The sequence below is a fragment of the Culex pipiens genome, chromosome 1, assembly GCF_016801865.2.
Source record: "Culex pipiens pallens isolate TS chromosome 1, TS_CPP_V2, whole genome shotgun sequence".
NCBI lineage: Eukaryota > Metazoa > Arthropoda > Insecta > Diptera > Culicidae > Culex > Culex pipiens.
The window spans coordinates 105,810,708-105,836,046 of record NC_068937.1 but is presented as its reverse complement, the minus strand read 5'-3'; the positions used below and the strand labels follow the sequence as shown (position 1 = coordinate 105,836,046).

General features: G+C 39.3%; 3 protein-coding genes across 3 annotated transcripts in view; 2 read left to right on the top strand and 1 right to left on the bottom strand.

Annotated features, from left to right (window-relative positions):
- The window catches only part of LOC120426702 (transcription factor cwo), a 35,776-nt gene extending 32,925 nt beyond the window's left edge, over nucleotides 1-2,851 (top strand). The window contains exon 4 of the mRNA XM_039591482.2: nucleotides 68-2,851. Within this exon, the coding sequence (XP_039447416.1) occupies nucleotides 68-1,224 (1,157 nt within the window). The 3' untranslated portion in view covers nucleotides 1,225-2,851. The remainder of the gene's footprint in view (nucleotides 1-67) is intronic.
- LOC128092356 (THAP domain-containing protein 2-like) lies at nucleotides 2,598-9,865 on the top strand. The gene is made up of 3 exons (XM_052706017.1): nucleotides 2,598-2,612; nucleotides 8,955-9,381; nucleotides 9,439-9,865. Exons 1-3 carry the CDS (start codon nucleotides 2,598-2,600, stop codon nucleotides 9,825-9,827), a joined length of 831 nt encoding a protein of 276 aa, XP_052561977.1. The 3' UTR covers nucleotides 9,828-9,865.
- Nucleotides 9,866-12,693: 2,828 nt separating this feature from the next.
- On the bottom strand, nucleotides 12,694-19,827 carry LOC120426693 (cysteine protease ATG4C). Its single transcript, XM_039591470.2, has 4 exons — nucleotides 18,356-19,827; nucleotides 14,270-14,647; nucleotides 14,005-14,201; nucleotides 12,694-13,814 (listed from the first exon to the last, which is right to left on the bottom strand). Exons 1-4 carry the CDS (start codon nucleotides 19,383-19,385, stop codon nucleotides 13,536-13,538), a joined length of 1,884 nt encoding a protein of 627 aa, XP_039447404.1. The 5' UTR covers nucleotides 19,386-19,827; the 3' UTR covers nucleotides 12,694-13,535.
- Nucleotides 19,828-25,339: the final 5,512 nt, after the last annotated feature.

Below are 25,339 nucleotides of genomic sequence, written 5' to 3'. Positions count from 1 at the left end.
TTGGGGGTTGGTTGAGTTTGGTCGGGTGCTGATTGTTGGTATTTTTTTTTTTTTTTGTTCTTTTTAGGTGAGTTGATGAAGTCTCGCTGTGGTTCAGAGATCCCGAACGGCGTGAGCAGTCCCGTGTATCTGCATCCGGGTCCGTTGTCGCAGCTGCGAGATATGCTGTCCTGCCCGTCGGACATGGAGCACAGCAGCAACGACCATCACGACGTCAAGGATCTGAGCTATCGTAGCAGTAGTAACAATGGGAGTAGTCACAGCAGCAGCAACAACAGCAGTAACAACCCCCCACAGGCGGCCGTGATCACGTCGACGGCACCGAGCAGCGTCCAACATCTGGATACTTCGAGTAATCACTCGACGACAGACTTTGAGGCGTCATCGCCGTCGCGTATTTCAACCAGTTCCACCAGCGGCGTTGGCAATGGCCAGATGCATCACCACTCGCAGGACACCAACAACAACATCAACGCCCAGCACGAAAGTGTTCTGCGGACGATCCGGATGCGAAAGTTTTCGGAAACCTCGCCCGAACACGATCATAGCCACAACAGCTATAAGTTCAAGAACTACATTCAGCAGCGTTTCTCGCAGGACACCCACGGCAACGAGAACGGCCATATGTTGAGCGAAGTGGCGCACAGTCCTTCTTCCGTCCACGAGGATCACCATCATCTGCAGATGGCGGACATTCCTCCACCACAGCCCCTAACCGGCAAGTCTCTAGTCAACGGAGTGGGTTCGAAAAGTAAACCCGAAAGTGCCACCAGCCATCACCACCACCAGAACGGCATCAGCGACGAACCGTTGTCGTTGAAGCGGAAAGCACCCTCGCCTGCCCCGACGACCATGTCCGACCGGGACGACCTGATGCTGTTGGAAAAGAAGCCCGCGAAAAACGGTCTGACCGAAATCAAGAACGAGCACGCCGCGTCACGTGGCCCCGCCGGCTATCTGGTTCCGATCTTTGCCTGCCATCGACAGGGCTTCTACGTGCCCATGAACGTGGACTACGAAGCGCTGCAGCCCTATCTGAACGGAATTGACCTGTTCGGCAAGAGCTCGTGGCAGCATCCGATGCCTCCGCTGCACCCGATCAGCATCAGCGTCAACTACGCCCCGCTCAGCACTGGCCAGCTGATGATGAAGGCCTCCGCGGCGGCGGCGGCCGCAGCAACAGGCAACGTTAAGCTGGTCGAGGGCATGCTCAACGGATGCTAGGCCGGGGTGGCCGCTCCAACCGAGTTAGGGTAGTTTAGTGATAACGAAAGAATGGAGAAGGAATTTTCCTGGATTGGTTTGTCCCATTTTTTATAATTTTTGGTTGCAGTTAGTCGCTCAAAAAGCTTTTTGAATGCAGAAGAGAGCGTTTTGGTTCAAAAGGAAGAGCAATCGAGTAACTTTCATTTCTCTCCTTTCCGTTTAATAATTGCTCTGGAGCAAGATGAAATAAAAGGTGAGAAAACGAGCTACTCTTTTGCTCACTGTCACACTATTTTTTCCTGAAATTTACATAATAACGGAACATTTCAAAAGGTTAATGAGCATAAATTCGCCATATCAAATTTAGCAGCTGCAACCTCCAATAAAACAACAACAAGTGCATTTTTTATGCTGATATGCATTTGATCCCTTTTTTTAGTTGTCCGTTTTAGTTAAGTAAATTTTGTATAAATGAGAAAAACATCTTTTTTAACCTATAATTGGAGAGGAAAAAGCTCACACGAGTTTACTTAAAAGCAGAAAGTCACTAAAATATTTCGCATGCGAACAAAAAGTCCCCTCCTAATCATAGTTAGACAATAAAACATCTACTAGCTACTACTCTGAAGTTCAGTCATCTTCGCCAGTAAAGAAAAAAATATGTAACACGAAAAGAACAACAAGAATTCCATTGCTATCGCTATGAAAGAACCAAGTAACTGACTTATTACAAAATAATGCTAAAATTTAAACAAACTATGTGTATTTGTATATTTAAACTCAGGTGAACAATATTTGTAGCAGAAAAAAAACAGTGGAAGGCAAATGCAAGATAGATAGCGCGTGATAGAAAAAAAAATCAATTCAAAAAAGGGCAGAATGTGCAAAAGCGAAAACAAATGCAACACAAACCACAAACTAGCCTGTTCTACCGATCGGTAGGGCACAATTAATACAAACGTGAAACAAACGCAACCTTCGGGATTGCATGCCATTTCTTCTAACAAACAACCTTCACACAACAAACAAATTATTTCGCATCTTGTTTTATCAACCAACAAAAACAGAGACACTTAAACAAAAACTAGGAGTTAGGCTTAGTTAAGAGCTAAAGTGTCTATAAAAAAACAACAAAACGCCAGCAAACAAAATGGAAACCATAGTAAGTAATGCCGCCGTCAACGGGCGCAATTTCAAAGAAACAAAACAAAAACAAAACGCGGTTATGTTTCATGTAACCGGCGAGTTTTACTTTTTTTTGTAACAAATGTAATTATATTAAAATCTTTTAATCTGTGATACTGATTAACAAATGCATGCAGAAAAGCAACGAAATGATGAAAGAAAATGCAAAGGAAACAAACAAACAGGAGGAAACAAATACCTATAACATGAGTAGAAACAACGTAGGTTAAATATTGTAAACAAACAAACAAACAGAAATAAAAACACTGATGGTTTGAAACAACAACAAATCAGTCGCTTTTTGTCGTTGTATATTTGTAAAACCACAAGCATCAAAACGGAGAACGTGTAGGACGCGACAAGCTGAAAATGGGGAAGCCGTTTTTTATTAACGTGAAAGGACAAACGCTGTACATAGTGGAGGAAAATAAACCAAATAAATTGTCATAAAATATCAAAACCCTTGAGTTTTACTACTGTTCGTTCTGTTGATATTCAACAGATTTTATCGAGAAGGTCCTTGCGTGTTAAATACCAAGCGTCACCAGTTTTCTTTACTTTGGCCATACGTTTCCATGGAAACGCATGGTTTTTGACATTCAACGTGCACTAGAGTGAGCGGGATAACCGGTTAGGTTACGTCATTTTTAAAATGATTTAGTTATAAATTAAAAATCTAATTTCAAACAAAGCAGTTTATTATTATTAACCACTAACACCGACCAACAAAATTTCTGCGCGGGCTCAACTCGAGGGGAAGCATGAAGTTTGAGGTCCCCAGAAACACGTGCACTTTGAATTTTTAAATAATATTCAGACAGGGCCGAATGGTGACGAACCGCCCTAATTCTCTATACAAATTTTGGAGAAAAACCATTCGACCCTGTCTAAATATTATCAAAGTGCACGTATTTCTGGGGACCTCACACATCATGCTTCCCCTCGAGTTGAGCCTGCGCAGTCATTTTTGTCATTTTTTGTAGGTCAGTGGAATAGTTCTAGTTCAGAATGAATTTTATATTCTATGCACCCTTTCCAATGCGTCTCCACTTTAGTTTAACCGACTATTAGATAAAAGGTAGTTGGCAAAGGCAAACCAGTTTCACGTTTTTCTGAAACACACAATCCTGGAAAATATGTCATTTTTCACATAGGGACCATCCATAAACCACGTGGACACTTTTTTGAATATTCTAGAACCCCCCTAGGATGTCCACGTGGTTTATGGATGGCCCAATAACTATAAGACTATTTTGAAATCGCTGACACGTCATGGTAGTTTTAAAAAAAATCGTTTTTTTGCGTTTTAACGGTGCACATCAACCAGAGCTTTTGCACCCAGATTTTTGTTACAGACATTTTAGTATCTTCAAAATTACGGGTACTATCAAAATATTTTTTTATTCATCCCCTTAAGTACAGTCCACAAAGTTATTTACAACAAAATTTGACTATATTGATAATTGCGTTGTTGCAGGATTGGGTCCGTAAGTTTGACAATGTTGGAATAAGAAGACAACAACTTCCATCGTTGCTGTGCACCCTTAAAGGATCGATAAAGACAACTTTTGAGCTTTCCCATAGTGATTCCCACTATCCAGATTTTAAGCGAAGATGGCGTTACGAATGTTGTATGCCCGAAATGTCAAAACCACGCAGTGGTGCCAACATTACAAAAAAAGTGTGCCATGACATGACAGCCACACTTTTTTTTCTTATTTTGGGCATTCGTAACGCCATCTTCGCTTAAATATCTGGATAGCCCGCTTGAGACAAGCCAGTTTTCCGAGACCAAACAAAATTTTCATATGATCTGTGCAATGAAGATATGCGTCGCACCTCACGACGCCCGAGACGCCATTTGATTTGCTGGGGCCATTTTTTTCGAAAAAAAATGCCAAACTTTGATGGTCTGTACCGAGCTCTAGGATGCTCTAAATTTCAATGTCATATATACCAAAACATGCGCAAGGATCTGGCCTGTTTTTGGTAAACGCATTGGTGGCCAAAGTGCCTCAAAAATAGACATTTTTGAAAAAAAAATATTTTTACTGGTTAAATCCCATATAAAATTGAAGGGCGGAGCGCTAGCTCCTGTTACGTCCAATCAAGCTCATATTTGGGATTTGGGCTTAGTTCGCCCACCGAGCCGAGGTACGTGCCGTGGTACGCACCGGCGGTAAAAACTCGGGTTCAACACCACGGAGTCGAGTGAGTCGGTTACGGGTGTAAACCGAACAAAGCAGGCGCAAAAGCAAAACCGAGGTACAAGTGAACCGCGTGTGCCGCACGGCGCAGGGAAGCTTGGTTCAAACCCATTGGAGCAGGGGTGGCCAACCTTTTGGCCCTGCGGGCCAGATTTTTTTTCTGAAGCTTTGTCGGGCCGGAAGTAATGTTTGATAATAATTTTTTATCATTAAATTATTCGAATTATTTTTTTTAGTAAACAAATTAATAAAAAGTGTTGCAAATATGATTAATATATTTTGATTTTAACAAATAAATTCAAAACAACTTTCAAAACTTGGTGTTGATTTATTTTTATGTTGGTTTGTTTTAATTTAAATTAAATACCCTGATTTTATTAACTTTCAAAATTATTCAAATTTAATTGGTCGTTGCAAGTATCTTAAAGTTTAATTTCCTTAACACAAAAATACAAAAAAAAATCAATAAGGCTTGATAAAATTTATTGAAGCCAAATTTGGACCCAAATCTTCTTTTAAAAAACATTGTTGCGTTGTTTTGCACCTTTACTCAAATATGTTACAAAATATTTTAAAGCTATTTTTAAAACACAAAAATGTAAACAGTGTAGCGAAATATATATTTAATAGTTTTCAATTCGTTATTCTTTGAATTTCGAATTTTATGAAAAATAAAGTGTTGTTACCTGATTTCTTGACTCACTTTGGGATTTTATTTAATGTTTAAAAATATTTGCATAAATTTTCATTTAAGCATGATCAATTTGCTTTTTTAACCTTATTTGAATCGATAATATATCACTCAAAAAATGTTAAAAATACATAATTGCTTGCTCACTCATTTATTTAAAAAATCAATTTTAATCAAGTTTCTCAAGTAAAAACAGTAAAAACTGATTAAAATTTAAATTGAGTGTCTTTCTGTACATTTTTAGACAACAATCATTTTTTTTCATATAGACATTTCACATTTTTACATTTGTCTTCTTGCGACATTTTTCAGTTTACTAATTGATTCTGAAAATAAAAATATTGAAATGATAAGTGTTAATGCACAGGATAGGATTCTGATCAGAAACTTCTGTACTGTATACAGTGCACTAGTATTTGTAATCTACAGAACACAATCTGAGCAGAAAAGGTCAGTGAACTTGATCTGACTGTACAGTTTCTTCTAGGAATGCAAACCGAGATCGATTCTATTCCATTTCTGACCGCACAGCAAGACGAAAGTGCTTCTACAGCATCAGTCAGTGCAGCCCAGCTACGGGCGGGTTCTGTACAGACTGACGAATAAACCAGAAGATTAAGTTAAGTAGTTGTTTCAAAATAATGAAATTCAAACATTAAGAATGTTTGAATTTGAAAAAAAAAACTTTTTAAAAAATACAAAAGCAAAATCCAAATAATAAGAAGAATTAGCAACATTTTATTTCTGAGGCAAAAAAAAACCTTAATGTTCCTCATTTAAATTTGATCTCAAACCATTTTTTTTATTTGTACACTGAACTTATTAATTCTCGATTAAATTTTCAAAAGGTCCTATCTGCATAGGAAACCCATGAGGGATAGGTTGTTTTGAAAATTTAATCTAGAATTCAATATTTCATGAACAGCCTAAAGAGCCAGTCATAGAACTATTTTCTAAAGTCTAACTAACAGGATATCGTTGCCAAATAAAATTACTATTACTATTACTATTTTGAAAAGCCGTCGCGGGCCGGATGAAACGGCTTCGCGGGCCGGACGTTGGGCAGGCCTGCATTGGAGAGTTGTTTAGGACCCCAAAAGGAACCGAAAAAAATGATGTGCTGGAAACATGATATTGTTATTACGCCCTAATTGACCAAGCGTCTTCTTGAAAGATAAAGTTTATTGATATACAGTATTTGTTCGGTAACTGGGCTGCTTTTTAACTGGGCGCTCAATAACTGGGCCGTAGCCCAGCTAAAATGCAGACAAACGTCAAAAAACAAAACAAACCGAAATGACTATGTTCAATAAATCAAAAAAACTTTTTTTCAAACTTTTATTTAATTTTAAGTCACAATTAAAGAAATATGAAAAGTAAACATTCGCAATTCGCAATTTTCAGTGTAAGAACGGGCCTTGACCGATCTTATGCACCAGGTTCCCGACGAACACGCACTGCCCTTACACCTACATCTCACCCTTGCTCTGAGTCAGTACGAGCAGCACGCTAGAACACGCTTTGAGTGTTCGTGCCAGGCATGCACACCTTCTTTTCCGGTTACGCATTTTAACTCGGCCGGGGGTGGTACATTACGTAGGGTTTGATGTAAGTATAAGCGCCTAACCATTTATAGTGTGCCTATTAATTTTCATTAAAGCAAAAACTGTTTAATTTTTAGTTTGAATTCAAAAACTAGTTGTTATTTTACTGTGTATTGTTTTCTCCTGAAATCTTTCCTAGTGTTGAGTCGTGTTTATATGTTGCTATTTCTTTTGTCGCGGTGTTTTGTTACAATGTTTTGGACCTAAGCATGTTATTCAAAAGTTTACCAAAAGTACAATAATTTTATGAGTGTGATCATTCAATATATTAAGTAAGGACTCGAACCATACTTGTTTGAAGAAAAGGGCGTAGATTTAAACAATAGACAATAAAGGAAAGCAAACTACATAAAGTTCGATACTGAAAGAATAATTGTAGTTTGAAGGAAAGAAGAGTAGGAGCCGATGAAAATTACATTTTAATAAATAAATAAGAAAATGGGTAAAGGAAAGATCAATGATAAACAGAAGTTAAAATCGTTCGCATATTAAGGGAAACTGTTTTTGTTAGGGAAAACAAGTTTCAGTATTTATTGGGAAATGAGAGCAGAAGAGTAGAAAGATGAGTGAAGCAAAATTAAAGTACAGTACTTGTTCGATAACTGAGCTTGTTTGACTGGACTACTTGGGCTGTAGCCCACTTAAAAAGCAGACAAATGTAAAATAACCAAACAAACCGGAATGATGAGGGGCCAGTGGATGCAAAAGCAAGTTCAGCAAATTAGAAATCATATTTAAGTTTTAATTAAATGTTAAGTCAAAATTAAAGGTGAGCTCTTTAAGAAATTTAAGCAACAATCATTTTACATTTGTAGAGAAAATGTTATGCATCGGTCCCCGCGTCATTTTTCGTTCAGCCCAGTTTGCGAGCAACATTCGGTAACTGTGCTACATTCTCAGCCAAGTTACCGAACAAGTACAGTTGTTGGAAATGTGCAGAAGAAATACCCCGTGCTGCGATGTTCTAGGTACATCCACAACAGTTCGTTCAACATGCTGTGAATCAAAACAATACCTTCTACAATCACAAATGACTTCCCTTTCCCACATTGCCGCTTTGTTATTGTTGTCCATGCTCTGCAAAGAAATATGAAAAGTAAACATTGTAAATAAATTTCATTAACTTTTATTCTCATATTTCTAGAGTAAATTTTCAAAAGGTCCTATGCGACAAAATAAGCAAACTGAGTTATTTATTGCATGACATTCTGCAAGTCGGAAACTAGACCATCCGCTGATCCAATTTCTTAAAAGCCTTTTATTTTTCAAGTTATTGATAAAATACAAAACAACCTAAAACCACTCTCAAAAAATTTCACACCGAATAAATATAGGTCGTTTTACCACTTGGGAGTCCTATGTGCTTTCGAGTCAAACGTGCACATAGAACCGTAGCAAATCGACCTACGTGCCATTTTTATAATTTAATAATCATGATGCATATACGCCCATATCAAAATGACGTATGTACATGTTTATTTTGCTAATTTGAAAATATTTATAAGTCGTTTTTTTATGAAACCCTAAAATAAAAATATTTTGCAATCTTCTGTTCGCCCAATCCTCGCGCAACGTGTAGGCAACAGCTGATTGAGAGCATGAAATGTTTCAATGCTTCCAGCGTGAGAGAGAGAAACCGTTAGGAGAGAAAAACAACCAATCCGCGCTCTCGTAAACCTAAACGTAAACATCTGTCGGATAGGTGCTTGCAATTTAACTTACACGACAATGTAAACAATCTTTGCCTGGGTAGGACTTTTCTACTTTTTATAAAAAGTTGAAAAATTGATGGTTTTTTGTTAGATTTCGTCCGATTTTTTTCGGTAGGCTTAAAGAGTAGCCAAAAATGCATTGAATAGTGTATTTGGTGCGAAGATTCAGCTTAATAAAGGTGAGTAAATTGCAATTTTCTTTTTTGTTCTCAGGCAGTGTATACAAAAAGATTTTTTTTCCAGAATCATGACGAAGTGCTTCGTGCCACTTTTCCCAAACCACCAGATTCGGCACGAACCCAAGACGAAACGTAGTCCAGATGGCAAGGTATCCTTACGGGCCCGGTAGTCCAACACAAACCGGACACACCCTGGTGGCGCGGACTCTTCCGAATCGACGGAAACGAGCGAGATCGCCGAGAACCAAGACAAAACGATTCCGTTTCAGGACGGTGCAAACACTTCCTGGGAACCGAAAGCCAAACGGGTCAGAATCGGCGCGGACTCTTCCGAATGCGGTCAAGGAAAATCGGAAGCGAGCGAAGATGCAGAGAACCTGAAGAAGACGGATGCAGACCATAACACTTCCGGGAGGCAGAAAATCTCGTTTAACCGGATCCCAACTGACGAGTGGGTTAGACGGAGATGGTTGAAATGGTTAGGACAATACTATTTTATTAATACCAAAGACGTGTTTGTGTGCTCCGATCATTTCACACCGGATTGTTTTCGAACCCCTGTCGGAGAAAAGGCCCGGAAACGGTTCAAATGTAGTGGTATGTGTAGAGCATAATCTATAATCATACATTCATTGCATAATTATGTTTTTACAGCTATTCCCAGCATCCGAAAGCCGTTTAAGACCTTCACCCGACTCCGCGAACCGCTAGAATCAAATTCGAACAAGTGCATTATTATTTGCCACAATGAAACTAGCACCAGTCGAAGTACAACCGGATGCAGCTCTGATGATTCCGGAATTTCGCTGGATGTGTCGACGGCGGCAGATGTGTGTTCGAACCCGGAAAGTGATATCATCCATTCACTACAGTGCCGAATTGCACAGCTGGAAGAAGAGAATGCCCAATTAAAGCGTGAAGTTGAAAATCGTCTAGATGAGAAGCAAGCTTCGGCGAAAATTAAGAGTATTCTCTCGCCTTTCTTCGCGGAAAATCAGGTGGACAAGTTAGCGGGCACAAAAAAGCGTGAATTGGACACATGAAGAGTTGGGCAAAGTTTTCACCTTGCAGTACTTCAGTGCCCCAGCGCACGAGTACGTGACAAAGGAGCTAAAGATCCCGTTGCCTAGGCCGAGGTGCCTTAGGGATTACGCTGCGCGGATCGACATGCGGCAAGAATTCCTCGAGGAAATATTTCTAATGATATAAGTACAAGCCCCTACGATGACTCCCTGGGAACGCGTTGCTATTCTACTGTACGACGAGTTTTCATCCCGTGAAATGTACGAGTATGACCGAAAGCACGACGATGTGCTTGGACCACATAAGAAAGCGCAGGTATATTACTCAAGTTAAAGTTATCAAATAAATCTAACTGTATTTTTGATTCATTTAACAGGTGATAATGATTCGCGGTCTCTTCGCGAATTGGAAACAAACCCATTTATATGAACTTTGACGTTACGATGACTAACAGGCTTCTCATGGAAGCGGTCCGAAAGGCGCACGATGCGGGGTTCGATGTTGTAGCTGCAACTTCCGATTGTGGGGGTGGAAATCAATCCGTTAACCTTGCTGAAAGACGAACATTTTTGACCCATCCCATAACGGGAAACAAAATTTTCTTGTTTGCGGACGCCTCCCACCTCCTCCTCCAGTGTCTGAATCAGATCAAAATCACGATTACGACAAAGAAGAAGAGGACCATGAAGACACAACGTTCAATGAACTGCTCCGCAACGAAGACCATCGCTTTACGAACGATTCGGACGGGTTTGAGTACGTAGTAGGTGCTGTTGCTCGGAAGTTTCGAACAGAGTTTCCCTACGTCGTTGACCTCACGAGCAAGTCTAACGAAGAATTCGTTAGACTGACGGCCTTCTCACTTCTGGACCATGACTACGTCAACCCGACCAGTTACGTTGACCATCTTTCGCAAGGTGGACTTGTGAAGCCCTCTGCAGTGTTTCTCGATCAAGCTGAACAGTTTGAAAAAGCTTTTTGAGCATTTCACCAGGGCAAAATACGGGCCGAAAAAGGGGTGGTGGCGCGATTGACCAAAATCATCAAAAATAAGACAATCTACTTCGTTAAGCTGCGCACCTATATTAGAATCAAAACTTTAAATAGAATGTTAAAAGAAGCAAAAGCCGCGAAACTCTCCGTACAACAACTCCAGAAGGCAAAAAAAAAAACCTAAAACTACCGAACAGAAGAAAATGTCCAAATATTTGTTGTGATTTGTACTGATCGTTTGAAACTCAAGCAATAAATTGTTGTGTTGCACAAGATAACTTTTTCGATCTTTAATTTCAAACTCTAGGTCATTTCATTTTGATACCGATAAAGAAGACTTGGCAGTCCGATTCCAGCAATCCGTTTTGTCCTGCCGGTATCCGGAATCGTTTTGTCTTGGTTCACGACGATCTCGCTCGTTTCCGTCGATTCGGAAGAGTCCGCGCCACCAGGGTGGGTCCGATTTGTGTTGGACTACCGGGCCCGTAAGGATACCTTGCCATCTGGACTACGTTTCGTCTTGGGTTCGTGCCGAATCTGGTGGTTTGGGAAAAGTGGCACGAAGCACTTCGTCATGATTCTGGAAAAAAAATCTTTTTGTATACACTGCCTGAGAACAAAAAAGAAAATTGCAATTTACTCACCTTTATTAAGCTGAATCTTCGCACCAAATACACTATTCAATGCATTTTTGGCTACTCTTTAAGCCTACCGAAAAAAATCGGACGAAATCTAACAAAAAACCATCAATTTTTCAACTTTTTATAAAAAGTCGAAAAGTCCTATCCGTACCCAGGCAAAGATTGTTTACATTGTCGTGTAAGTTAAATTGCAAGCACCTATCCGACAGATGTTTACGTTTAGGTTTACGAGAGCGCGGGTTGGTTGTTTTTCTCTCCTAACGGTTTCTCTCTCTCACGCTGGAAGCATTGAAACATTTCATGCTCTCAATCAGCTGTTGCCTACACGTTGCGCGAGGATTGGGCGAACATAGTTGTTATAAAAAAGTTGTTCTTTTTAAATAGAGATTTAAATATAATTAAGAAAAGTCCTATGTGCAATGCTGCACACATTTGCTCCAATGTGGAAATCCTATCTGCAAAAAAAGTTCTATGAAGCGTGTCCTATGTGCACTCAAAGGTCGTATGCAACAAATTTATTCAGAAATAAGTTTAAACAAGACTTTTGATAGTTCCCGTTAAGTACACATAAAAAGCATCATTCTAGGTCCATTTGTGCGTTTTTAGAATTGAAAAATACCCAACCTTGTTTAAATGGGATTTAAAAATGTCCAGCAAAACTTTGACATTAATTTACTCAGATTGAGGTTTTTGCACATAGGACCTTTTGAAAATTTACTCTAGAATTTCATCAGGAAAATATTATGCATCGGTGGTCCCCTCGTTATTTTTCGTTCAGCCCAGGTATCGAGCATCATATGAATATTCGGTGACTGGGTACTGTAATATCATGGGGCCGCACGGTTTTCTGTCGAGGAAAGAATACCGTCATCAGGGGTGACATTGAGTCAGGTGGGTGAAATTGGGTCATACATAAATGAGGACGGTCTGTACTGCCACTCTAATCTAGTACGTCCCAGTAATCACTAATCCGAGAAAAACGTAAGACAAATTTGTCCCGCCCATAAGGCTACGTGTTAAGATTTTACGAAAAAGTGAAATTTTCTACTGTTTTCTGGAATAAACTACTATATTTTATTATTTTTTCTGAAAGTTCACACGATTTTGAACCACTGCTTCATCAACTCAAAATTGACGAAATTACATATGAGACGGACTTGATTTGATATAACTTTTCCATAAAAAATACAAGCTCTTTAAAATTTACACTCGGTTTATTTTTTCGGCGTAATTGAAATAAAACTTCAAAGCGTGTTTTTTTCTGCAAATCGAATGCATTCGTATATTGTTACAGTCACAATTTACAATATTTGTATAAGTTGCATAGCTATTGTTCATTTTATAATATAAAATAGTGGTTTTAGCAGGTTTGAAAACGGAGACCAAAATAATTTCATAAATAATTTAATAAATTACTTTAATAAAAAAAATCAACATTAAAACGAAGCATTTTAAACGCTCAATTTGTAACACAATGTTCGATAGGATTTTTGTTTTCCGAGACCACATCACTTGCTCGAGCAGATTAGCAACTAATAAATAAACATCCTAAAACACTAAGCTAATACACACTACTGGTTGATAGAATCTGTTCTGTTGACTTCCGGCTTGAATACAAACTGCTACGTTTCTCTTCTAGTTTACAGAGGTTTGGGTATCGAGCACGGAAATACGCTATTGTGGGCTTCAATCTCTTTTGCTACATTCTACGCTGTAAGTACTTTATACCGTAAATAATAGGGTTTTGTCGGCAAAATGATAACACACATTGGAAATAAGACCATCAGGAGCAGTGCTTCTTCGTTTTTTTGTTCTGCGAATAAGAGTATCACACTTCAGTCAATGAACCAGCATGCTTCATTCGATCTGGCAATACTCAGAGCTGAACCTAAGTTCGACTCTACAAATCGTGGGGGAGCGTTATTTTGGAAGCATCAATAGAGGGTAGGGGGGAACCTAGGCTAAGGTTAGGAATGTCCGAACTAATCAATCTGAAAGTGCAAACTGGCAACCTGGCTTTGTACGCGGTTGAACGCATTTTTAGTGGGGTGGGGGGGAGTTGCCTCTTCTTTGTGGGTGATAAATGGCCGCCGCTCAAACGATCACAAACTCGATAGCTTCGTCCTCATCGTCATCGTCGTCGTCTTCGCCGTTCTGCAGCTGAGAACTGCTGGCGTAAGCTGGGTGGCCCGCCGTAAGCGGAGGTGGGGCCGGCGGTGAGCGGTAAACGGGTCGCGGAGGTAAATCGACCTGCTGTTCGCTGCTTTTACCGCGACAAAATACAAACATCGGGTAGGTGATCTCGTTGAACTGGTTCAGCCCAGCCGAACTGGGAAAGCTGCTGCTCATCGATTGTTTCGCCGGCAGAAGGAACTGGAATTGAGTTGTGTTTGTAAGAAAAATTACAAGCATTGCCGCGAATGCTAAGTTATCACGAGCAAATTCTTCCTAGTCAGCATAGAAATGCCACCACCTTGAACGGTTGACTCGCGTTCCGCACGTGGTTTCCAATTTCACCCAACCATGTTGGCATTTCATATCGCAATACAATTCCACAACTTACCGGTTTTACGTTGTCGACAAACTTGAAAAAGTCTTTCCTCGTCGCGCAGTAAAACCCGATGCAGCAGCTCGGATCCATCTTGCTGAGTTTCATCTTCCGCGGCGACTTGCAGTGGAACGAGGAAACGGCGAAATTTTCCTGATTCACGTCGACCATGTCCTGGCAGTAGTGCGGATCCAGGTGAATCAGTTTGTCCTCTGAAATAATCCCAAAAGACCTTTAAATCCTACCAACACTACACCAAAGTCCAGAAATCCATTCCCACCCTGATATCCGATGAAGAAGAGCGAGTGCTTTGGCCGACCGCCGATGATTCCGATGCAGTTGTCCAGACTCAGCATCGCCTTCAGGCAGTCGTTGTAGATGGGGTTTAGCTTTTCCGTGCCGAGTCGCAGCGGCACCAGCAGAATTAGCGACTTCCAGGGGCTTCCGGGGGCGCTGTCGTCCGCGGAATCGGATGGCGCGGAGGATCCGGTTGCGTGAGGAGACGAGGAAGAGGAGGAAGATGTGGTGGCACCGACGCGTGGGGTCGTCGCTTGCAAGGGTGAATCCGTGCACGCCACAGAGGACATCTTTTTCTGCCAGGGAGCGACGCTGGGGGTGGTGGACACGGTGCACTCGTCCAGGATGTCCTGAATGTAAACTGTGGTAGAAAAATTAAACATTTTTGGTTTATTTTTCAAATAAATTCAACATCTATTGAAACTAGGTTTTAAAACAAATTATAGTACTTGTTCGGTAGCTGGGCTGTGAACGTAGCCCAGTCACTGAATGATGCTCGCTAGCTAGGCTGAACGAAAAATAAATAACGAGGGACAACTGATCTGCCCACAATTGAAAAAAACGGCTAATATCCACTTTTGGCAAAAACGAGTTATTAGCACCAGGTGGTAGAGTATGTTCCAACGCATCTTCTGTAACTTGAATTTCACTGAAATAGTGTTTAGACTTGGCTGCCGATGCGATATATATATATATATATATATATATATATATATATATATATATATATATATATATATATATATATATATATATATATATATATATATATATATATATATATATAATATATATATATATATATATATATATATATATATATATATATATATATATAAATAAAAATTACTTAAATTTATGTACACTGCTTACTTTTCATATTTTTTAATTGTGACTTGAAATCAAATAAATGTTTGAAAAAAGTTTTTTTATTTATTAAAAATAATTTTCGCATCTATGAACTCCTCGGTCATATCGGTTTGATTTGTTTACGATCGACCCCATCCAGGAGGGAACGCTGAGTTGTTCGCTGGAACCGTACGCTGTCCAGCTGCAGGAACGGCTGCGTTCGTACTTCGCTGAGGAGGGTGGGACGCTGCTGCTTTCTTCTTCCTCTTTTCCTGCTCCTCGAGGTAGGCCATGCGCGCGACGCATCCGCGGTAATTGCCCGTATGGTTGCCGTCACAGTTCACGCACTTTACGCGCGGCTTAGTTTGTTCTGCCTTGTCCCCCAAGTCCGCCTTTCGTGGCAGTGCGCACACCTCCGAGAGGTGTGAATCACCGCACTTCACGCAGCGGGGCCGGAGGTTGCAGTTCCGCGAGCCGTGGCCGAATTCCTGGCAACGGTGGCATTGCGCTACGTCCGTGGGGTTCTTGGAGTAAAATCGCCAGTTTACCCAAAAACCGTCCAACGTCTTAGTCCGCCGCATGTCTTGGATCTTGACGGTGCCGCGGTCGAAGTACAACAGGTACAGGGTGTGCACACCCGTGACCGTTGTCTTGCGCGAGAGCACTTTTATCTCCCGTGGCTTTATTCCGGCGTCCGAAAGGTGTTTCTTCAGGTCGGTGACCGGACGGTCTTGATAACCCTGCAAGACGACCTTAACAGGAGGCTTCTCGGGGTTGAATGTGTAGAAGTTGAAGTTGCTACGCTTCAATTCTTCAGACACCAGGTCGAAATCCCTTTTGCTCAGTGTAATCACTTGCACCGACGACTTACCGATTTTCAGACAATATCCGAGGCCTTCCAGCAACTCGTCAACATCGTCCGCCAACGTGTCCAAAACAAAAATTGGAGGTGGTCTTCGTTCCGTTGGAGAATTGTTCTTTTTTGACGTCGGCACTTTTTTCCGTGCACGACCATAGTCGTCGTCGTCGTCGTCGGGTTCGCACTGGTGATCTTGGAACATATCCGGGATGTAGTAACTTTTTGTCGATTCCTTCTGCGCTCACGCTCCCCAGCGCGATGGCGGTCGACACGGCGTTGGTTTGTTTACCTTTTTGCACACGGCCGGTAGACGAACTTCGCGGGTTTTTCGAGGCCGCACTCGAACTGCCACGGCCACGGCCGGCCCTTGGCATGATGCAGGAACAAACTCGCGGGTAATCAAGGCCAATTACGGCGAAAAAAAAACGAAAAACTGTTTGAGCACTGAGCACCTGTACTGCTGCTTACTGCAGTGCGTACACAAAGGTATTGGACCAAAATTTAAGTTTTTGGACTCTCCGAGACCATGTGAACACTTTAGGGGGGTTGGAATCACTCTATAAATGAGAGGAAGGCACCAAACACTTATAGGTGGATTAAGTAACGTTTTTTAATTTTTGTTTGCTCCGACTTACCCACGGATACGTCACGACTGTCATCCACATACAAAGCGAGTGAAGTCAAAATCGAACCAAGATCGAACCAAGTTTTTGCAGCGAGGTTTTTGAAAATGTTTTATGCACATGAATTGCAAAAATAAAAACTTTTTGTTTTAATCACCAAGTTTTTTTTCAAGCGATTTACATTTAAGTTGAGATTTGAACTTTAATTAATATTCAAATACACTCAATCCCCGGTGGTTGGTCACTTTTTCGTTTGACATTTTTTAGTTTGTACCCGGTTGGTTTGGCAAAGTCAAACTAAAAAGTGACGAACTGTCACTTTATAAACGGCGCTCACGCACACTATCAAAACAAACGATTGATGGTGTGTGTGAACTCCGTGTAAAAGGGGTGTCAAACTAAAAAGTGACCCCGTTCGTTTGACAACAGTTGGTGTCAAACCATCGGGGTTTGAGTGTAACTTGTAGCAATTGTAGTTTTTTTAAACGATTTAAATTTAATCTCAGATTTAGAACAGGATGCAATGAATAATCATCGAAATATGTTGATCAAACTCGTGGTTGAATTATGTTTAAATGTTAAATAAACTGAGTATTCTAAAAGTGTAATTGAATTTAAACCAACAGTCAGGAAGAATCTTACCAAGCTAATTTTGTTTCAAGGAAAATGAATATATTTAATTTTTAGTGTAATGTTACGTGTTGTTCTAGTACAACTTTGTTTATCGGTCTTATGAATGATAAATGAGGAAATCTGTCCGTAATCCTTGCCATTTACTTAAATATATAAGCAAAAGATGATTCAAACGAACAATTAATTAATTTTAAGATAAAAATTAATTATTTTGTTTCATACAACCTTTTCAAAAACCCCACGTAAACAACATTGACAGCGCCTTTAGCGGTGACTTCGGGAAAGTGCATGCCTGTCAGATCCCTGGACTTACCAGATTTGCGATACACCTTTCCTCTTGTCAAGTCTTAGACAAAAAGAAAGATGGTCGGAAAACATGCGGTTTTGGCGAAATTCTTGTTCGCCACCAACTGGATGGCGTAAAAATGTGCTGTCAGAACATTCCAATAAAATCTAGCAGAATTCTTACGCGAACTCTGCTAGAACATTCTAGTACATTTCTCGTGACCGGGATAGCACGTGCTGTTAAGCTAACACCAAGTTGATTTACTGGTGCCACGATATCTCGAGATGAGATGGAACAAATTGGCTGAAATTTGGGGTGAAGACATATCTCGTGGGCATGAAGAAGCCCGATTTTGAACTTTTGCTTCTTAAAAAAATACAAAAATCAACTGTCGTTTTTTCTATATGAAAAACACAAACATATTTTTATTTATTTTTTCAAACATATTTTTTGAAAATCGGCCTTCTTCATGCACACAGGACCAGTCTTCACCAAAATTTTGAGCCGATTTGGTCAAAGTAGTGTTTAGATATCGTGGCACCCGTTTTTATAAACTGCTAAATTCAAATAGCTATATCTCGTCAATGATACAACCAAATGTTTACAAATTTGTTTTGTTCATAGATGAAAATGGATATTTTAATGCCCTGAAAACAGATTTAAATATAATTGGAGTGTGTGCTCATACCAACCTCTGACTTTTTTGCCGAATTACTTGTATGTTACCCCTTAAGTCAACAAACATTTTTAAACTAAATATGAATAACACGTTTTTATTATATTGTGTCAATCAATAAAAAGTTAAGGCATCTCACTCACCCGCACAATCCTGCGCCACGTAAACGTTGATCCCGTCCAGATCGGTAATTTCCTTCGCAGCCAGCTTGACCGCCTGCCGCAACAGGTGTGCTACCGAACCGGGACCGTACCAATCGCCCGGTTTCTTGCCGGCCTCCTTCCCAAGTGCCACCAGCGTGTGTATCGAAAATGGACTGGTCCGAGACGAAGTGTCCCCAAACCAGCGGATAATCTTCCGGTGGATGCCATCCTCGTACTGAAGCGAGTCAAAGTTCAACCGCAGTCCTTCCTGGGATGGATCCCAACGCCAGCCACGACCCAGAAAGTGAGTGATCAGGCCCTGAGCCAGCAACATCTGGCCGGATCGAATCATGCAACCCCAGCCGCAATCAGAGGTGTAGTTTGAGTCGTCCATCGTTTGGAATTCCTTCCGGTAGGTCATCCACAGGCGCGAAATAAAGTCCCGCTTGAATGCTTCAATGCCCTCGTCTTCCACTACCGCTTCGGGGCTGCTGTCCTCGATGGCATCGGTGCCCGTTTCTTCCGGCGGAGACTCCACATAAATATCCGACGGCTCGGGAACGCTTACGTACACCAGCTGGTTCGACTCAATGTTGGTCGTCAGCTCTACCGAACTGTCCATCGACGGTACGGGAGTGGCCTTCTGGTGGTAGCAACGACCAAGCAGCCACAGCGGCTGTTCCTTGGAGAAACTCGTCTTGATCTTTCCGCTCCACCCAAACTTTACATTGTTCCACATCGTCATGAGTTTGGATTCGACCTTTCCTTTGATTTCATCTCCACTCCCCGCTGTCCCACCGGAATATCCCGCCCGCACCGGAGTACCCCGAGCACTTCCCGGGTTCGAACCGAACTCTGGTCGCGCCGAATGCGACGAGATCTTCCGCGTAGGCGTATCGTTACGCTCCTCCTGCTGCTGTTGACGATATTGACCTTCACTCTCGGAGACACTTCGAACCTGCTGCTGCTGTTGGCTGACGATGTTCAGTCGCCCAAACCCGGTCCGGTTCAGTAGCACGTCGTAATTCATTGCAGTGCTTTTCCGCGCAGAAATTCCACGAATTCCTTCAGCCTTCGAGTGGCAGAGCAAGGGAAACCCTTGATCAGGTGACTCACCCTTAAACAGATCACCAATTCGCCTTTGTCCTACCTCTTGCCTTGACTTGCCGTATCACATGCAGCTTGAGGAAGGTGGTTACGGGCAAGAGGAAACAAAACTTTGATCGATTAGAACTTGAATGCCAGTTTTGAGATTTTGTCCTTGATAGCGAGTACGAAGGAAGGCGACGACGGCGAAGCAAACACACACTCACTTTATACTGACGCGAGCAGCTGGTCAACGAGATCGATTTGATAGAATATTGCCAATATTTAGCTATTTAAAATACACAAACGAGTAGAAATACTTTTTTTCCTCTCTTGCAAACTGCTCTTGCGACTAAACCAGAAGAAAAACACTGACGTGACAGCCAAAGCAAAGGCAAACTTTTGATGTTTTCTTTTGGTTATCGCTCTCTCCTCTCTCTCGCCCTTTATTTTTGGTACGTTCGTTTGATGGCTAGTGCCACACTGAGTGCCGCACTCAGAGCTGTCAAAGTGTTTGTTTGAAGAAACTCGCGCTAGTTCCGCACGAGTTTCGCCGCCATCTTGGAACTGAAACTCTAGTGCCGCACTCGATATTTTTTCAGTTTCATGCGAGTTCCAAGCGCACTGACAAATGACGTTCGATTGAACCAAAACTGACACCGACGAGTGCGGCACTCAGTGCCGCACCGGGTCTTCAAACGAACGTACCATTTGATTTGCACCTTTTTTCTCTCTTCTGTATTTGCCAAGCAGAGTGCACAGACAAATTTTGTCTGCAGAAACTCTGCAGAGTTAAAAGAAACCACAGAGAACAGATCCAGAGTTTTTTTTAAAAGGACCAATAAACTATTGTCTTTCATATGTTTATGTTTCGAAATTCCAAGAAAACTGAGTGATATTCACCCAGATCTGAGTGAAATTCACTCAAATTAGACAGATGCCCCCTTTACTCATTTCTGAGTAGGTTCGGTTTTGACGAAAACTGAGTGATTTTAAACGTGTGTGTAGGCTCGAGCTTGTGTGTAAACAATGTTGCACTAAAAAATGCGTTGCATACAATCTTGCATCAAAAAAATAGAGTGTGCAGGATAAGCTTGGCGGCGCCACCGTCGCGGCTGAGATACTTGATTTAACAATACCCAAAGTGTTACCACATGCTCGTCTGTATCAGAGGGTCCAAAAATCTGTCTTATCTGCACCAAGCATGGCGAATATCTGTACCATTATCTGTACGGTATATTTTTTGTAAAAAACATTTTTTTTAACATGCATTTTGAACAATCTTATGACAACACTAAATGCTGATATGCAGCTCGGAAGGAACGCAGAACTCCATATAAAAAACACCCAAGAAACGGTCAAGGAAAGACGTTTCTTCGCGTGACGTTCCTTCGCGCGATGTTTGTTTGCAAAATGTTCTAGTGAAAAAACTTAAATATTCAGAATTTGTTTATTTTATTGCAACTTAAAATTATTAATAATTTCGAGAAAAATTAGAATCCTGCGCTCCAATTAATCGCCGCAGAAAGATAACGTCGCAATGCAATCCGTATACGTTGTCTATGAAAACCAAAAGTTGTTGATATTATTTCACGGACACAAACACACAAACCCCAGTACTTGTTTACGTTTTGCACTGCGGCTGTCATGCGCTAATTTTCTCTTGGCCTTCGAGATAATCGCCAAAATCTATTACTTCTTGATAGGCGCAATATAAATGTATCAATAATTTTGTAATCGATATTATAATATTGAAAATTCCGAATTGCCTTATGATGCCGAATCTCAAAAAGCAGAATCTTGAAATTAAAAGAAAGGATTTTGTATTTTGCTTGAAAAGAAGTAAACCAAAGGGAAAATCCATAAACACACAGATTTAAAAATACAAATATAAAAAATAAAAAAATCTAAGATTAAAAAAATAAAAAGAAATATGTGTACAAAAAAAATAAAAATAACAAATTCTAATAAAAAAAATATAATTTAGTAATTCATATATTCAAAATCCTTAAAATAAAAATTATAATCCAAAAAATTTAAAATTCTAAATAAAAATCTAGAATTTAAAATCATACCCAGATTTAAAATTTAAAAAATATCAAAGAATTTAGGAAATTAATAATTTAAGAATTTAGGAATTTATTAATTTAAGAATTTAAGAATTTAAGAATTTAAGAATTTAAGAATTCAAGAATTTAAGAATTTAAGAATTTAAGAATTTAAGAATTTAATAATTTAAGAATTTAAGAATTTAAGAATTTAAGAATTTAAGAATTTAAGAATTTAAGAATTTAATAATTTAAGAATTTAAGAATTTAAGAATTTAAGAATTTAAGAATTTAAGAATTTAAGAATTTAAGAATTTAAGAATTTAAGAATTTAAGAATTTAAGAATTTAAGAATTTAAGAATTTAAGAATTTAAGAATTTAAGAATTTAAGAATTTAAGAATTTAAGAATTTAAGAATTTAAGAATTTAAGAATTTAAGAATTTAAGAATTTAAGAATTTAAGAATTTAAGAATTTAAGAATTTAAGAATTTAAGAATTTAAGAATTTAAGAATTTAAGAATTTCAGAACTTCAGAATTTCAGAATTTCAGAATTTCAGAATTTAAGAACTTCAGAATTTCAGAATTTAGGAATTTAATAATTTAAGTTAGACTGTAATCCATATTCATACAGACTGCAGTCCCGATTGACCCAGTTGACGGTACAAAACATAATTTATAGAAAACTTTCAATAAAATTTACTTTGACCAGATTACATTTATTAAATAGTTTAATGTGACATAATGGCGTTACCTTTCAAGAAACAAATAATAATGTTTTGAAAAACGAGGATTATTTTTTTTAATATTCAGGCAACTACAAGGCGTTAATATAATTTAAAAGTATATTCAAATTTATAAAAAAAATACAATAAACTTTATGACTCATTATTTGCTGTATGATTCAGTACAACTTTTATTAAATTTTTGAAGTATTTTAGATTTTATTTTACCTGTGTTCTCCTTCATTTCAAAATCATTTTTGAGAAGAATGGGACATGTTGGAAATTATGTTATAATTTTATTAGAACAAAATGCTATAAATTATTTTTATTAGGTCCTTGTCGGTACTGAAACCTGGTTAGCAATGAGTCTGCTATTGTAAATGCAGTTTTCTTAAATCTAAGAAAAACCTAAAACTACAGAGGATCTTGTGTGTAAATGTTAGTGGGAGGGAGCCAATTACCCGCGGCGTACTGGGGGTTAGTATTAAGAGAGACTCCTAGTTCAAAATATTCTAGCATAAATGGATCTAAGATCGTAAAAAAATATAAGCATGATCCATTTCTAAACGTTTCAAAAGTTAAACTAGATTTAATCAATGAAAAGTTCTTAAATGTTGAGATAATTGCAATAACTTAACTATTCAATAATATCATTTTGAGTAAGAATCTGTTTTATCTGAAAATCTGTAAAAATCAGTACGGTGACCCAAATATCTGTCATCTGTACGTACAGATTCTGTACTCAGATCTTTGCTGAAAATCTGTACCATGACAGATAAATCTGTACATGTGGCAACGCTGTACCCAAGTAACCATCCAGCACTAAGAGAAATCATAAATGTGCTGTTTGTCAGCATTCTACAGCTAATCAGTCATAAAACAGCTAAGATGATAACAAATCAGCTCTAAAACAACTGCTGTAGTATCAGCTGATATGCAGCAGTTTTAATGCTGCTCCTAGCAACACTGCTGCATTTTTTCCCATTTTACTGGCAACACTGTTGAGGAGTGAAGTAGAGAGAACGAAATAAACGAAAATAAAAATATCTCTTGCTCGCTCATTCCTTCAACCAGTACGACAAAAAAAAAACGCGGAGAAAACTGCTGTCAGTCGATGGCTGAGATTCATCGTTGGTTGTTTTTGCTTCTGATGTTTTTATTCTTTGAGAAGAATATTAATGACTGCAATTCTAAAAATCGTTATTAATATATGTTCAGAACACATTGTTTAGTTAAGTTGCACCACAATTCCTCAAAAATGCTATCGTTTTCGAAAACTCCCGTTAACTTGGCAGTGTTGGCAAAAAGTTTTTTTTTACCGAATATTTCAAAATGTCTCTCTTGAACGCTCTGTAACTTTTGTTAGAAGCAAAACAGCACCATACTGTCTTAGGGAGAGTTGTTTAGGACATTCAGGGCTATACTTCTACGGTGTTAGTTTCATAAACTAATAAAACATGAATTTTGTAAATTGGGTACTAAAGCCCTATGTATATTTTTATGTACAACGGTAAAAAACACGATTGAAAACCATTTCTGATCACTTTTTTTCATTTTAATGCAAAAAAATATTGACAGGTTGTTTAGGACCCTGAAGAAATCAATATTTTGATTCCACTCTAATGGTGCACACCCTAGCTCTTTTCAACGTATTTTGGTTTGAATTTTTACACACGTTTTTCAATGCTGTTTGTTCAATGATGTACATCTGTTCTCTGTGGTTTCACTACACTGAAACTGAAAATCGCACTTTGCTGAGTTCGTTTTCGCATCTCCCCATACGATTTTTCAGTTCAACTACGCGATAACACTTTTTTGTGTAATCGCAGTCGAACTGAAAAAATCGTATGAAAAAGTGCGAAAACGAACTCAGCAAAGTGCGATTTTCAGTTGCAGTGTACGGAATTTCAAAAAAAAAATACTCGACGTAATTTTTGCACGGCCCTCTATTTGGGTTCTAAAATTCAGCTTAAATTTGTGATATTATTGTTCACAACGATAAAGCATATTTTTCTGAGTAAAAAACCCTTTGTACGACCGCAAAGGATTTAGAATGGATTTTTAAATCAATTTTGAAATAGTAGTTTATGCTACAAGTTGCAAAAAGAGGATTTTTTCAGCCCGAGTCGTACATTTAGCCAACGAGGTTCACCGAGTTGGATAAATACGAAGGGGCTGAAAAAATCAAGTTTTGCAACGATTTCCATACAACATTTTTTGCAATTCCGAAAAACACCCATTGAGTGAAATTTTATGTCAACTTTTCATGTATTTTGTCAATAAATCGTTTGAATAAAAAAAATGTTGAAAAGTGTTACTTTTCGAAACAAGTGCTGAAAAATTCAACTTTTCAGCACCCATTTCAGTGCTGAAAAGTAGAACTTTTCAGCACTTATTTTGAAAAGTGTTGCTATTTCGTGGCTATTTCGTTGTTCAAGAATGACAGGAAAAGTAAGTAGTTTCACGACGGAATTGCAAAAAAATAATGTTGCAGCCCTTCTTGACAGAAAAGGTTCTACTTGACAGCTCGTTCCAAGAGGACCATAGTTGCTCCATCGAGAAAATGTTGTCTTGTCAATTTTTTTTTTTTGCATTAAATTAAAAAAAGTGGTCAGAAATGGTTTCTAATCGTGTTTTTTTTATCGTTGTACACAAACATTTTAAAATGGCTTTAGGACCCAATTTTGGGCACTCTTTCACGATTCACCCCTCGCAGCTTTTTTTCTCTCTTTTGACATTTCCACACTCTTTAGCGAGAAAGCGCACGAGAAAGAGCGCAAAATTCGAGAGAGAGGCTTGACGTTTTAAAATTCCCGCGCTCGCGTCCGTCGCCTCAAAGGGAGCGTTCTTTTATTACGTAACGCAAAATTTGGGATTTTTGACTCCCCTCCCCCCCCTTTGTAACAAATCGTAACAGATGAGCCATCCCCCCTACCCCCCCTGTAACGCGTAACGCAAGGTCTTTTTGCAAATTTTTATGAGTTCTTATATGAAAATTTTGCGTTACGTAACAGAATTTTTCAGCACACCCCCCCTCCCCCAATTTTCGTAACATTTCGTAACAGACACCGACACCCCCTCCCCCCCCCTAACTGCGTTACGTAATAAAAGAACGCTCCCAAAGC

Coding starts and splice junctions, on each gene's coding strand:
- LOC128092356 (XM_052706017.1), top strand. Junction 9,382..9,438: donor GAAACGGTTCAAATGTAGTG/GTATGTGTAGAG, acceptor ATGTTTTTACAG/CTATTCCCAGCATCCGAAAG.
- LOC120426693 (XM_039591470.2), bottom strand. CDS start 19,385: ATGAATTACGACGTGCTACTGAACCGGACCGGGTTTGGGCGACTGAAC. Junction 14,648..18,355: donor CGTGGCGCAGGATTGTGCGG/GTGAGTGAGATG, acceptor TTTCTACCACAG/TTTACATTCAGGACATCCTG. Junction 13,815..14,004: donor TTGTCGACAACGTAAAACCG/GTAAGTTGTGGA, acceptor ACTCAATTCCAG/TTCCTTCTGCCGGCGAAACA.